Source organism: Sus scrofa, chromosome 15 (genome assembly GCF_000003025.6).
Source record: "Sus scrofa isolate TJ Tabasco breed Duroc chromosome 15, Sscrofa11.1, whole genome shotgun sequence".
NCBI lineage: Eukaryota > Metazoa > Chordata > Mammalia > Artiodactyla > Suidae > Sus > Sus scrofa.
Window position 1 is genome coordinate 61,763,389 of NC_010457.5, and position 14,903 is coordinate 61,778,291.

Sequence of the window (14,903 nt, forward strand, 5' to 3'; positions counted from 1 at the left end):
TGTTATCTGATACTACATCCCCCAAATATCACCAGTTTCTCTGTTAGTCTCTTTATTTTGCTTGTTCCTAGATATCCCATGACAGTGCTTTCACCTTTTGCCAATACCATGCTGTTCTTGACACAGACTCTTACTCTGAAACATCATCTGTCACAATTCACTCTGGATATAGAGCTCCACTTGACCAACTGGACTTTCTTTCATTATCTATAACTTCATCTTCTCTCAAGAATGTATGGTTCTGGAGTTCCTGTCATGGCACAGTAGAAACAAATCTGACTAGGAACCATGAGGTTGTGGGCTCAATCCCTTGTCTCGCTCAGTGGGTTAAGGATCCAGCATTGCCATGGGCTGTGGTGTGGGTCACAGACGCAGCTCAGATCCTGCATTTCTCTGGCTGTGGTGTAGGCCAGCAGCTGTAGCTCCGATTGGACCCCTAGCCTGGGAACCTCCATATGCCACGGGTGCAGCCCTAAAAAAGACAAAAAAAAAAAAAACAAATGTATGGTTTATATCCAACACACAAACACATATACACACACACATTCTTAAGCATTTGATAAGCACACAAATATTTTATGTTTAGAGAATTCTATAGCTAGAAGGTCTCATTAGAAGAATGCTGAAAGGAAAGGAATCCTTTCATGGAGTTTTTTTATATCTTTTCTTGAAAACAGTAGCTATAGTGTGATAATTTTCCACACACTTCAGAACAACTCCATTCTCTCATTGTGTTGCATTACCTAACAACCTCTTTATATGAGAAGGGAAGGTGAATAAATAGATGTAATGTTCTGGGAGTTTAGGAGAGTGAACATTGGATATCCCTGGAGGAAATACAGTTTCATAGAGGAAGTCTGACTTGAGCCCTACCATGAAGAACCTGTGTGAGCTCAAGGAATTCTAGAAATTGAGAGATGGCATGAGAAAGCTTTGTTCCCTGATGGAGCTTGGAGGTGTTCAATACTCTTGAAGAGTTAAATGCCATGGTGAGAGGAGAAGGTGGCAGAGTGAGACTGAGCCAGTAGGAGCCTTTAGATTTTAGCATTAGGCAGTAAAGAGCCATCAAAATGTTTGAATAAAGGAGTGGCTGCTTGAATCTGCATTTTGGTCTGCAATGAAAAGGTTGTACTTTGGGGATCAAAAATGTTCTACAAATTCACGATATTGATGACATGCCATAACTTAGAGAAGAGGCAATAGTCTGTGTAGAGGACACAGTAGCAGGGAAGGATAAGAAAGATACTGAAAGAGGAGTCATCAGGATTTGGTGACTCATGATGTCAACATCAACGTCATCATATTGCCATTTAAGTTTCTGCTTTTGAACCTGTGGAGTAGTTTCTCTATCTTAGAGAAGTGAAAACTCTAAGGCTCAAGGTGGTTAGTTGATTTGGATAAGCCCATAAATGAGGGCAGAAGCAAAGCCTGTTCCAGATTACAGGCCTATTAAAATCAGTGTTATTTTCACTAACAAAAGTAAGAGTTTAAACTTATAAATGAGAATAGTGTGAGTAATTTTGTTGCAAAGTCACTTTAATAATAGCTCCTGCATTCAATAAGCACATTTATTTTAGAAAACTCATTGTTAAATATTTTCAATAGCATGATAGAATTATATTCAGAGGTCACAGAAAGGGAACGACTTTCTAAATTCATGTTCTCAAACAACAAAGGCCACAACACTTACTTGAATGGTATTCTTTTCCTTTTTGCCACAAAGCTGAATTATATTTTATTTCCAAAATTAAAGAGAGTTCTTTATAATAGAATGAACATAAAACTTGCTTGTACAATACTTATCATTATGTCCTGGAAAAAAGGGACTGTTTAGTAACTATTGACATCATGGAAGTAACTCCAGTGGGAGTATGTGGTTACCATTTATTTGACAGAAATTAGATCTATGGTAAGTTTTATTTTTTAGTATAAACCAGATAGCAACTTAATGTACCTAATCTGTTAAAGTCAAGATAAGTCAGCTTAAACCCAGAAGAATCATCTTCATGAGATTTATTCAATTCCCTCATAGACTTACCATTCTGTGATCATTTTGTGACTGCTTCTTCTCTTTCTCACAGTACAAGCCAGATACTATACCTGGCTTCTTTCTCAAATTAGAAACTGTTGACAAAAAATTAATCAGGTGATCTAAGAAAGAACTGGAAATTTTTATTCAAGCCAAATTTGAAGACTATACCCCTCAGAGCATCTTACAAATCTGTTCTGCCCTTTAGCAGTCAAGACAGTTTATATATTTTTTTTTTTGAGACAGAGAGCTGTACATCAAATGATTGCATTATTATTATTTATTTTATTTTATGGCCACACCTGTAGTATATGGAAATTCCCAGGTCAAGGATTGAATTCCACCTGCATCTGGGACCAAAGCCACAGCTGCGGCAATGACAGATCCTTAACCCACTACACCAGACCAGGGATCAAACCAGGGCTTCTGCAGTGACCCAAGCTGCTAGAGTCGGATTCTTAACCCACAGTGTTACAGCAGAAACTCCAAATGACTGTATAATTGACAGTTTACATAATCCAGATCTAAGCATCATTATGATAAATCATGTGACCCCTTATGAGATGGAGAAGGAATGTTATCTTCTAAGGAGTTGTCAATGCTAGAAGAATGTTGCTCTTCTTTGTTCAGCAGGTATTCCTGTTGATGAGAGAGATTTGGTCAATGGATAATGCAGATACACAATGCAGAGTGCAGGAAGAGAGGAGGCCAGAGGGCAGAGAAGAATTTTTATGTTTAAATTTTTCTTGTCTTTCCATAAAATATAGATTTTATTATACAAGACATACTCATGTAATCACTAATGCAGTGCATTTATGAGTAGGGTAAATATAATGGGTAAGAGGAGAGGAGGTGGGGTTATGTTATAATACTGTAGTCAAATAAGAACTTTAGGCACAACTCTATTTATTTATTTGTCTTTTTAGGGCCCCACCCACGGCATATGGAGGTTCTTAGGCTAGGGTTCGAATCAGAGCTGTAGCTGCCAGCCTCCACCACAGCCACAGCAATGCCAGATCAGAGCCATGTCTGCAACCTACACCACAGCTCAAGGCAACACCAGATCGTTAACCCACTGAGCAAGGCCAGCGCTCAAACCTGAAATCTCATGGTTCCTAGTCGGATTTCTTTCCACTGTGCCACAATGGAACTCCACAACTCATCTTTAAAATATCCTGCAGGAGTTCCCGTTGTGGCTCAGCAGATAGTGAACCCGACTAGCATCCATGAGGATGCAGTTTCGATCCCTGGCCTCTCTCAATGGGTTAGGATCCGGCATTGCTGTGAGCTGTTGTGTAAGTCTCAGACATGGCTCGGATCCTGAATTGCTGTGGCTCTGGCGTGGTCCGGCTGCTATAGCTCTGACTGATCCCTGGCCTGGGAACCTCCAAATGCTGCAGGTGCAGCCCTTAAAAAAAAAAAAAAAAAAAAAAAAAAAAAAAAAAAAAAAAAAGCTAAATAAAATATCCTGCAGTTATCACATCACTGAGGAAAGTCCACTGGCCTCTCATCCTTTTACTTGCTTCTTTACTTTCCCTAATCTCTTTTCACTCCTTTCTTTAGGCTTTCTCACCTCAAACCCCTGCCTTTCAGGGCAAAGCAAAAATTGCCCTCATCTCATTCAAAGCAGTTAATGATTTCCTTTGTTTCCCAGAAATAGTAGCTTCAGGCTCCTGTTTGCTTCCCCAAGTGCCTTATTTAGGAATTCTCCCTAACAAAGGCAATTGTTATACAAACTTATCCTTTCAGAAAATAGGTAGAACAGCAGCTTTTAATTTCTGATTCCCAGGGCTTGAAACCTCTGCCACTTAGAAGCAAGTTACTTAACTGATCTGAATGTTAGAGTATCATCATAAAGTGAAAGCAATTTGAATATTAGGATTGGTAACTACTGACTCCATTAAAGATCACCAGAAGAACTACCACCTTGGCAGACAGTTCCAGTTCTCTTGGAAAGGGAGGCCAATGTAGATATTTACAGAGATGGGGGGTCTGGATTTAAGTGGTTTCAAATTGGTCTTTTAGTGCAGGAATCTTACTGAGACTGGTAAAGTATGTGATGTTTAGCATTGGTGGACATATTGAAGAAAGTTTTGAAGTCAGTTGATAAGCAGTTTGTCTAGTGAAGAAAGATATTGTCCTGAGAAGACTGCTGAGCAGCCTATTCTCCTAAAAAGGGGTTATTTGAACAAATAATTGTTTGAATGAATTTGTTGTCTGAAAGTTCTTGAAACATGCAGTGAAGCTATTTATCGAAGACTTCTCATAGTTCTGATATTTAACCTATATGGTTGCAGGAGATTTCAGTTCTTAGGGTCAAATGAGATGATCTGTGGAAAACATAGAGTACAATGTCTGCTATAGAATTAAATGCTCATTAAATGTTTGCCACTTAGTACTGGCTTTCTTATTATGTTTCTCAAATTAGAACTTGACTGTGGAGAGAGATGGCCTAACCCTGGGTAGGAATGCGGTGTTTGATAATCACACCAACCCACAGGTTGAAGCAAATAATGGGGAGCTGTTTCAGCTTTGGTTAGTCAGAGGAAGCACAAGTTGATAGATATTTAACTCATGGATATTCAAGAGCAGGCAAGAAGCAGAGGTCTCAGCAGAAATTTACCCTCTGAGATCTCTCAGCAGAAAATAAAAGGCAGATATTAAGGTAAATAAGCAGGAATATTTTATAGCAGGAAGCCACAGCCAACCACAGACATTTCAGATTATGGCAAATTATTTAGAAGAACTAAAAGTGAAAGAGGGAGGACTTTTATTCCACACTGCTACACTGGACAAATAAGTAAGGCAGTTCTCAAGCCAGGTTGGTCTAAACACCTGATTTCTTATAAACTGCATTGGAATCAAAGAATAAAAATGGATGCTTGACCACAGCAACTAAGGATAAAAGACAAGTTAACATGGCTGTGTTTAGAATCCTGTCTGCAGCAGGACTGACCCAAATAATTATAAGACCTTATCTACAATATTTTACATAGTGCTTTATAATATAAGACCAGTATAATAATAAATTACATATATAATTTCTTAATGATCTATGCATCTCCTCAGAAGTCCAAGATGTAGATATAGCAAGCAGTTTTACTCCAATTTAGGTGATAACAAAAGTGAAACTTGAAGTTTCCGTCGTGGCGCAGTGGTTAACGAATCTGACTAGGAACCATGAGGTTGCAGGTTCAGTCCTTGCCCTTGCTCAGTGGGTTAACGATCTGGCGTTGCCTTGAGCTGTAGTGTAGGTTGCAGACGCGGCTCAGATCCTGCGTTGCTGTGGCTCTGGCGTAGGCTGGTGGCTATGGCTCCGAGTAGACCCCCAGCCTGGGAACCTCCATATGCCACGGGAGTGGCCCAAGAAATAGCAGAAAAAAAAAGACAAAAAAAAAAAGTTAAAAAAAAAAGTGAAACTTCAGAGTTTGTTCACAGATCCTAAGTGGCAGAAATGAGGAGACAAACATAGGTTTTCCCAACACAGAGTCTGCTCCAATATGTCAAAATAGAATGATAATACTTATGTTTAAAGAGCATGTGTTATAATAGAATGGCTTGCAGCCTAATTTTCTTACACTCTTTCTTTTCCTTTCCCTATTCCTAGCTCATTTATCTGCCTTGGCTCTAGAAGCTTAAAAACCAAAACCACTTTGAAGATATAAAAAGAAAAATTTGTATTTCTACACCTCTAATTCATATTATAATCATATAGAACTGATAATACATAATAGCCTGCCTTGTTGTGGATTTTTTGGGGAGTGTTTTTTTGTTTTGTTTTGTTTTGTTTTTTGCTTTTTTATGGCCACACCCATGGCATATGGAGGTTCCCAGGCTGGGGGTCATATTGGAGCTACAGCTGCTGGCCTACACTACCGCCACAGCAATGCCAGATCTGAGCCTCATCTGTGACCTACACCACAGCTCATGGCAACACCAGATCCTTAACCCACTGATCGAGGTCAGGGATCAAACCTGCAACCTCATGGTTCCTAGTCAGATTCGTTTCCCCTGAGCCACAACAGAAACTCCTGTTGTGATATTTTCATGCATCAACCCCTTATTGAATATATTTTGTGACTTGCAGAAAGCTAGTTTCTGAAGAGACAGAGATAAATAGGATTAACCTTCCCTCTTCTTTTTAGAGTCTCCTAATCTATTGGATTAGATGCATTTATTGTGAAAGAGGATCATGAGGGGAAAGATTGAGGCATATATAAAACACGAGGCTGAGGAAAGGGGCTGAGTAGTCTTCTTTGGGATTAGGAAAATACAGAGAAAGAAAGCCCCTGGCTTCCTGTCCCCCCCAATACAGCACTCTCTCACTCAAGGCCCTCAGGGCATATTTCAAACAGAAATGGACAAGCAAGTGAGTTTTGGAAAAGCATCTTTCTCAACCTTCCCACTCCAGCTACCCTAACACTAAGAAGAGAAAAGGAGCAAAGAAGAGATCTGATGATCTGATAGCAAATAGGCTAAGGACAGGTATAGGGTAGACCTGGATTTTAAAATGAAAATGTTTGGGGCAGCTGACTAAAAATTTGACTTTGTAAAAAAATTGAATTAGTCAAGTAATTATGACTTATAGGAACATACTCTTGGAAAGTTTAACACAATGTAAACACAAATCAATGTATAGAAACCCATGCAAAATTAAGTGTTTCATTTTACTTGAGTCCCCAAGCTTTCAGTTATGAATCACTTTCTTCGCATGGAAGCACTGGAAAATGATGAAATTTCTCTCTATGAATATGAATGTTAATGATCGGGAAACACGGAAACCACACAATTCTGCAAGGTTCAATGCAATTCCCACAGCTCTTAAAAATAAGAAGTATATAGAAGACTTGTATTATAAGTCTTTATTTCAAATTACTGTTATTAATCTTCTTTGTTTGAGGCGGTAAAAGGTAGCCACTGACTCACTGAGCAGTGATCCAACAAGTCATGCAAACTACAATGTTGACATCCTTTGTTTGGAGTCCTAAATGGATTGTGTCTAACTAAACTACTGTGTAATTATGGATCCTTTGTGATTTCACATTCTCATCTTAGAGTCAATTTTTCTTTCTTTGATCTGGCATGTTGTGTTCAGTAGCTTATCTGAAAACATCAATATGGTTTTGAAAAGGATAAAATCAAATTGTAACAGTCTGTGTTCTCATAATGTGTGCATAGCCAAGGGGAAAGACAGTAAATAGGTACACTGTCTCACTGGATTTCTGTGTTCCGGACAGTGGAAATGTGATTCTCTCCCCATATTCTCTCCAAAGAGGAGCAGCTGGAATCCTTTCTCATAAATTTATAAGTCAACAGCTGATACACAGAAAACTGGACATACATTAACATATATCCAGATGACAGAAGAGATTGTAAATGAAGTGGAGAAGACTTTCTGACTCCAATGCTTATAATTTACAGGAAAGAGTGCCTTATTTTATCTCATATAAACACAAAAAAGAGATACTAACCTTATACATCATATATTTTGGGGGGACACACCTCTGGCATGGGGAAGTTCTGGGAGCAGGAACCAAACCTGAGCCACAGCTGCAACCCAAGTCACAGCAGTGATAATGCTAGATCCTTAACCCATGGTGCCACTGGGGAACTCCTTTTTAAAAAATACAGCTTGTTTTTAAAATGTTGATATAAGCCAAAAGGTTTTACATATATGTGTATGTATGCATATATATGAGGTTTTTTAAAGAAAACTAGTGTTTCTGTTCAATAAATTTAATGAGTTCTTAACTTTGCCTGCACATTCAAGTTCCTTTGAGAGATTTCTTTTTAATTTCATTACCCATAGCCACACCCTAGACACCTAAATCAAAACATCTGTGGCTAAAACCCACACATTGGTATTTTTTTAAAACTCATAGTATGATTCCAATGTGTAGCCAAGGATTTAGAGCCACAGATACATTATTACAATAATGTATAGCATTTATAATTGTAATATATTACAATAAACTTTCACTTCCTTTCAAGTATTACAGATTTAGGATATCAAAATATAGTGCAAATATGAGATGTTGCTATGATAAACCTTATGATTTTACTAGAATACTAGATTTTAGGAGCTTAATTTGAGTACTGGGTGTCAAATATTGCTTTCAAATTAATGAAAACTACCATTGCAGTCTGCCACTTTTGCCCTCAAAGTTAATTACATATGCACTGTCAGATTTTCCAATGTCAGATTTTCCAGTTCTATTTAGATGTTTACATAAAAGAAATTAATGTCTTCAAAAGACAGATTGATAAGAGTATTTGCTCTGTATGTACATGATTTCAATAAAAGCTGACTTTCTATATTTAGTTTTAATGAAATGATCCTAGAGAACTCTATTTCACTTTTTGATTTAAGGATATAGATATATATGTTTGTAAAGATATAAATTATTTTAAAAGATCATTTTAAATAACTTTTTTTCAATTTTTTCAGACACCAACAATATTGACATTTGCTCTAACATATAATATGAAACAGAAATCATTACCATTACTAATATTATTAAATAAATTATTAGTAGTACTATTTATTACTTTACTATGCAGAGTATTGAACTAGGTCTGTCATTTGAGACATATTCTGTGAAATAAATATTTGAGTTAGTCGACTTTGAAAGTCCTTCCATTTCCACCTACTGGAGATTTTGAGCTTTACTCTGTGGTACAGAGCAAAAAACCTCTACCCTACATTTCAGAGTACATACATTAATCTCATTATGTAAAAGATTTAAAAGCTGAAGGGAATTGTGGTGAAATTCTTCCTATAATACCACAAAGAAGCTTGCCATGTGTCAGCGAGGAGAAACTATGGTAGAAGTCCAATATACGTATTTACTTATTTATTTATTTATTTATTTATTTATTTTTGCTTTTTAGGGCTGCACCCATGGCATATGGCAGTTTCCAGGCTAGGGTTCAAATCAGAGCTATAAGCCGCTGGCCTATGCCACAGTCACAGCAACGCAGGATTTGAGCTTCATGTGTGACCCACACCATGGCTCACGGCAATGCTGGATCCCCAACTCACTGAGCAAGAGCAGGGACTGAACCGCCATATTCTTGGATACTAGTTGGATTTGTTTCCACTGCACCACAACAGGAACTCCCTACATATTTATTTTTAAGTACTGATCCCCACCTCCATCACATAGGCTTCTTGTTTGGTTTTGTTTGTTTTTAATTACTTCTGGAAAAGTAAGTGAGTTAAATACATTGCCGACTTAGATACTAAAGGCATTTTTTTAAAAAACCCTAAAAAAATAATGTTTTAAGTGCTTTTTTGTGGCTGAAAAAAATTACTGCGTTCACATGTTCTGAGTGAACACTTTTTACATTTCATGTGTCTGAAATCAGGATGAGTTTTATAGTCAGTCATTAGTTACAAACATTTTCTGCCAGCTGGCAGTTGACATGTAGACAGTATTTCTTAAGCATAACCGTATGTGGTCATGGCTGTTCACATAGACGGGCTTTGACTAAGTTATGTGCCCTATTTATATGTGTAGATTTTAATTGTCATTCAACATTTTTTTCAGAAATCTTACAATATGATTCAGTAAGATCTGAACAAAAAGTTATTGTCTGGAAAGAAAGGCAAGGACACAACAGTAGGAAAAATTAAATTTCACATGATAAAGCCATTATTTATTGTTGGAGCAATGACTACAATTCTGTATTTTCTTTTCTTTTTTTTTTTTTTTTTTAAATGTCCACAACTGTGGCATATGGAAGTTCCTAGTCCAGAGATTGAACCTGAGCCACAACTGTGACCTGTGCTACAGCTATGGTAATGGCCTTGTCCTTTTAAGCCCTTGCACAAGGCAAATAGGGATTCTGTACCTCCTCAGGAACAGGAACCGCTGCAGTCAGATTCTTAACTCACTGCACCACAGCAAGAAACTCCTTATATTCTTGCTCATCAACAGCTGATGGTTTTTATAGCCTTGTATCATGTCAACCCAGGACCAGCAGTGTCCACATCACCACGAATCTTATTAGAAATGCAGAACCTTGGGCATATCCTAGATCTCCTGAATCAGAAGCTGCATTTTATCAAGATCTCCACATAATTCCTTTGCACCTTCAAGTTTGCAGTGCACAGCTTTGTAATACCAAGGAAAATACAAGATGAAGTTGTTTTGAATTTTGTTGCTGAGATATGTGCTAAATGTATGCCTCTCCTATTTTAACCAATACAACCTAAAGCTGGAGAAATCCCCTTAGAATAGATGAAAGAAACTTCAAAGTAACAAGAAACTAATATGATTCATTAGCAAGCCTGAAAACACTGATAGAAATCTATGTCTAACTAAGTTGAAAATCTTTCTCTATAGGGTTTACTTAGGTATCAAATAGATACTAGTGATAAGAAAGAATCATCCTATAGCTTATTTAACAACATTTTTTTTTCTTTCCTAGTGGTATGTAAAATCATGATGTATCCTACTGTATGTAACAATAGGTTTGATGAATTATAGGCAATGATTCCAGTTCAGTATGTCACAAACACATTAACAACCATGATAATAATAACTTGTTCATACTTATCTATGCACTTGAGATAACTGGATAAATTGACATAGAAAATGATTAATTTGTATAACAAGAATTATCCTATAAATTATTTTATTATTATACAGAGTTTTATTTGCTAAATTACTGTTTACATAGGTGGAAGAGGAAGAATTAATAAAATATTAGCCATATTTTGTGTTTGTGCTAAATAATGTCAGCAGATATTTTCCCTAAGTAAACGTAATAGCTGCCTTAATAATAAATTAGTTCATTATCACTTTGTAACATATAATGAAGGTAAAATTAACATTTGTGAGTGGACTTTTTTAACCACAAAAGTAAAGCATAATGGAAATAGCTTAAGAAGGTGGATCTAAATATTTTCTTTTATTTTGATATTTTAATTGATTTATCTAAATATCTCACCTATCTGGTCCTTTGTTAGAATTTAGCATAACAGAGAAAAGATTTGATTTAAAATAAATCTTTTTTTTCCCAAATGATACTGAGTAACCTTTATAGACTGTTATCCTCGGGTTAAACCAGTAGCTGTTGATTGTTGGAGTAATTTCAGTCTGCTTTTCCATCTTTACTTCTTTATCGATGATGATTATCTTTACCATACATTTTGTTCAGCTTGCTGAAAGTGAGAGGTGTTTTAATGAAGCAGAAGAATGGAGGTTTGAGGAAAGTCATGGTGAGAACCTTGTTGCCTTACCAGAACAGCTTTCCAAGTTCATTTAGTGGTGGGCTGCCTGGAAGCGCAAGTCAAATGATGAGAAGACATGTAGAAAGCACCTGAAACTTGCCAACAAAATGGAAACAGATGAGAAGGATACAAACTACTTCCCCCCAGACACATTTTGATTTTTCTTGTATCTTACATAGCATCTTATATAGTGTGATGCTTAAAGAATGTTTTCCAAATTAATATACACTGAAAAAAATGTTATGGCTAGATATATGTACATTCTTACCTATCTGTATTACAGAGCCCTTCACTGAGTAGATGATATTTTAGACTGTTTTAAAACATGATTAAAATTTCAACAGGCATGCAGTCAGTATTTGTTTTATTATATGCCTTTGTCCCCGACACTTTATTGGATTTTTTTTTTTCACTCACCTGTGAAGGAGACTAATTTTAATGATGCTAATTTTATGTCATGGACTAGGTCTTTTATTGGTGGCAGGGAGTATCTGGTTCATTTTACTTCATGGAATGATTTTAATTTTCTAGCTCTTCAGAATACTTTATAGGAAAAAAAATAACCCAATGTGAATAAATTTCTATTCCTTCTCCAGATACCCAATGACTTTTTTTCAATATTCCATAATCATGATGATTCAAAATTATGTGACAGACCTGTCTGAGTGTTGACAAATTGACAGGGGTGAAAGCTGTCTGCATGTTAACCTTGGGATGACCTCCTAGAGCACTCTGTAGAGTTTTGTCAAAACATACCTTTTTGGACTGATGACTTGAAAAGAAAAATTGGGGCTTTTTAAAATTTATAACCAAAATTAAAAGTTTTTTCTCAAAACATCAAGCGCTAAAAGTAATAACAATTGTGATTTAACCTCTTACTAATCAGTGTGATCCAGTGACCAGCAGCATCTGAAGCACCTGGAAACTTTTTTTAAAAAAAATGCATATTCTCTGCTTGCACCTCAGACCTACTAAACCAGCTGCATTTGCATAAATCGCTAGGCAATTCTTCTGCACATTAAAATTTGAGAAATACTGGTAGTCTATGCCCTCTCATAATCTCCAATTTTGATTAGATAGTACTCACTGAGAAGCTGTAAGACACATCCTGGCCCCTAAGTCTTTCCCTCAGTGTAGACAGAATGGGAAGTCTACATAACTAGGTTTTAGAATAGAAAACATCTCAGTTTTACAAGCTTTAAAACCCTGTGAACAACTATCTTTTATATTCTTAAGACTTCCTGAGTTATGCATTGATTCTTTTTTTCTAAACAAAGACAATTATATCTCCTAAATGAATTAATCTGTGTCTATTGTACTTGGTATCCTAATGATAGTCTCAGAATGTTATTTTAGCTTTCTTAGACTTTTGGAAATCCTACCTATGTGTTCCCTGGAGTTAATATAAAATTAGTAAAAAATAAAATTAGTTAAAATAATTTCAGTAAGTATGACTATTTGATTTTCAGAATGCTAAGAGCTTACAGAATTTATAAAAAGGAAAATAAGTTTAGATACTCATAATGTGTTTACACAGTAAGGGGCTTTCAAGTCTAAAGTTGTGTTATAATGGATGTTTTTATTTCAATGATCAGATGAAAGAAGAATTTATTAGCACGTCCCTCCTCTTCTTTCCTCTTTTCCAGATGCAAGACAAAGGTCTACCCTGATGAACTTCCAAACACGAGCGTAGTCATTGTATTTCATAATGAAGCTTGGAGCACCCTCCTTAGAACTGTTTACAGTGTTATAAATCGTTCCCCACACTATCTACTCTCTGAGGTCATCTTGGTAGATGATGCCAGTGAAAGAGGTATAAATATTTTTCTTTTGTACATATTTTTTAAATCAGAAATATTTCTCATGTTCAAAAATATAACTGGGTAGTGATCTGTATTTTCCTTGTAATTATACTAACCTTATAACCACCTATCAGCTTTTCATCAATATACCTAGCCAGTGCCAACTCCAGAAGCAAGTAACTAATTCTTTCAGTTTATCTCATGATTCCATTTGGGTTCTTACTAAGCAAAGATTTCAGCCAAAATGACTTCAAAGTGTTTTTTTTTTTTTTTTTTTCCCAACTCAATTGATTATGTGATCGATACTTTCTGACTTTGTGGATATTTGTCATTTTTTTTTTAAGTTCAGGTTGAAGAAAAATAACTTATAATTAAGGAGACTGCCTTTGTCAATGTGGCCCAGGTTCTGAATTAGAGTATGGTATATTAACTTGCTAGTATGTCTTTATCCTTGTTAGCCAAGTGACAGGATAGTAATGAACTTTAATTTACTGATGAAATCTCTATATCTTTATTTTACATAATGTAAAAGATGTTGATAAGAATTGACCACCATTTCTGTATGTTAAATTTCCATCTGGGTGGTAGCATCTATTCTCTGTTTTAAAACACTTTCAAAACTTTATGTGTTCTTATTGCACATTACAGATTTTCTCAAGTTGACATTAGAGAATTATGTGAAAAATTTAGAAGTGCCAGTAAAAATTATTAGAATGGAAGAACGTTCTGGCTTAATACGGGCCCGCCTTCGAGGAGCAGCTGCTTCCAAAGGGCAGGTCATAACTTTTCTCGACGCACACTGTGAGTGCACGTTAGGATGGCTGGAACCCTTGCTGGCAAGAATAAAGGAAGACAGGTAAGAATTCATGTATTATGTCTGTCTAGATTTTGACTCAACCTGTTAGGACAGGTCCATCAAAACTTTTCTTCCAAATTGCTTATTTTCAAAAGGATTATTTCCTAGCTTTTTAAAAAGAAGCCCCTCCAAGTTCCCATTGTGGCTCAGCAGTTAAGGACCTGACTAGTATCCAGGAGGATGCACGTTCCATTTCTGACCTTGCTCAGTGGGTTAAGGATCAAGCATTACTGTGAACTGCAGTGTAGGTTGCAGATGTGCTTGGTATCTGGTGTTGTTCTGGCTGTGGTGTAGACAGGCAGCTGCAGCTCTGGTTCAGTCCTGAGCTGGGAACTTTCATATGCCACAGTTGTGGCCATAAAATAAAAGCCCCTCCTCCTCTCATTTAATAAAGATCTTGGCATATTTATGCTGAAAATGGCCTGAATATTCATTATATATATGAAAGGAAATCAGTCCATTTAGAAATAATACCATGTCTTATAAAATAAAATACATTTTCAAAGCAACCTTATTGTGTTCTCATAACCACCCTGTGAGGTGGCTAATGTAGATGTTATCTGTACTAATAATAGGGAGGAACAAATCAGTTAAGTACCTTGCCCCAGTTAGTAGATGTAATGGGAACAACAAACAACAATTTATTTCTTCCCACTTCCAGACCAGTCTTCTCTTTACTGAGACACTGCCCTTATTCAGTGTCTAGTTCAAAGCAGCCTTGATAATCTTTAAAAGAAACTCACACACACACTCATACACCCTATCAAAATGAAATCATGATTAAAAAAAAAACTGAAAGCACAGCTATAAAATGCTTAACAATTTAAATAATACTGTCATTTTGTATAGGCAAATTATGAAATTGGAAAAGTTCAATAATTCATTATGGAACTTAAGAACCCACATAGATAACTGCAATTCTTTCTGATGTTGATGCTATGAAGTATAAGGTTTTTTTGCAAGTATTCATAAACATTG

At 36.3% G+C, this 14,903-nt stretch overlaps 1 protein-coding gene across 9 annotated transcripts in view; it reads left to right on the forward strand.

The window, feature by feature from the left end:
- GALNT13 (polypeptide N-acetylgalactosaminyltransferase 13) overlaps positions 1-14,903 on the forward strand; it is a 604,605-nt gene that overhangs the window by 322,764 nt on the left and 266,938 nt on the right. For all 9 annotated transcript variants that reach the window (XM_021076293.1, XM_021076287.1, XM_021076289.1 and 6 more), the window contains 2 exons: positions 12,914-13,080; positions 13,718-13,925. In XM_021076293.1, the coding sequence (XP_020931952.1) occupies positions 12,914-13,080; positions 13,718-13,925 (375 nt within the window). The remainder of the gene's footprint in view (positions 1-12,913; positions 13,081-13,717; positions 13,926-14,903) is intronic.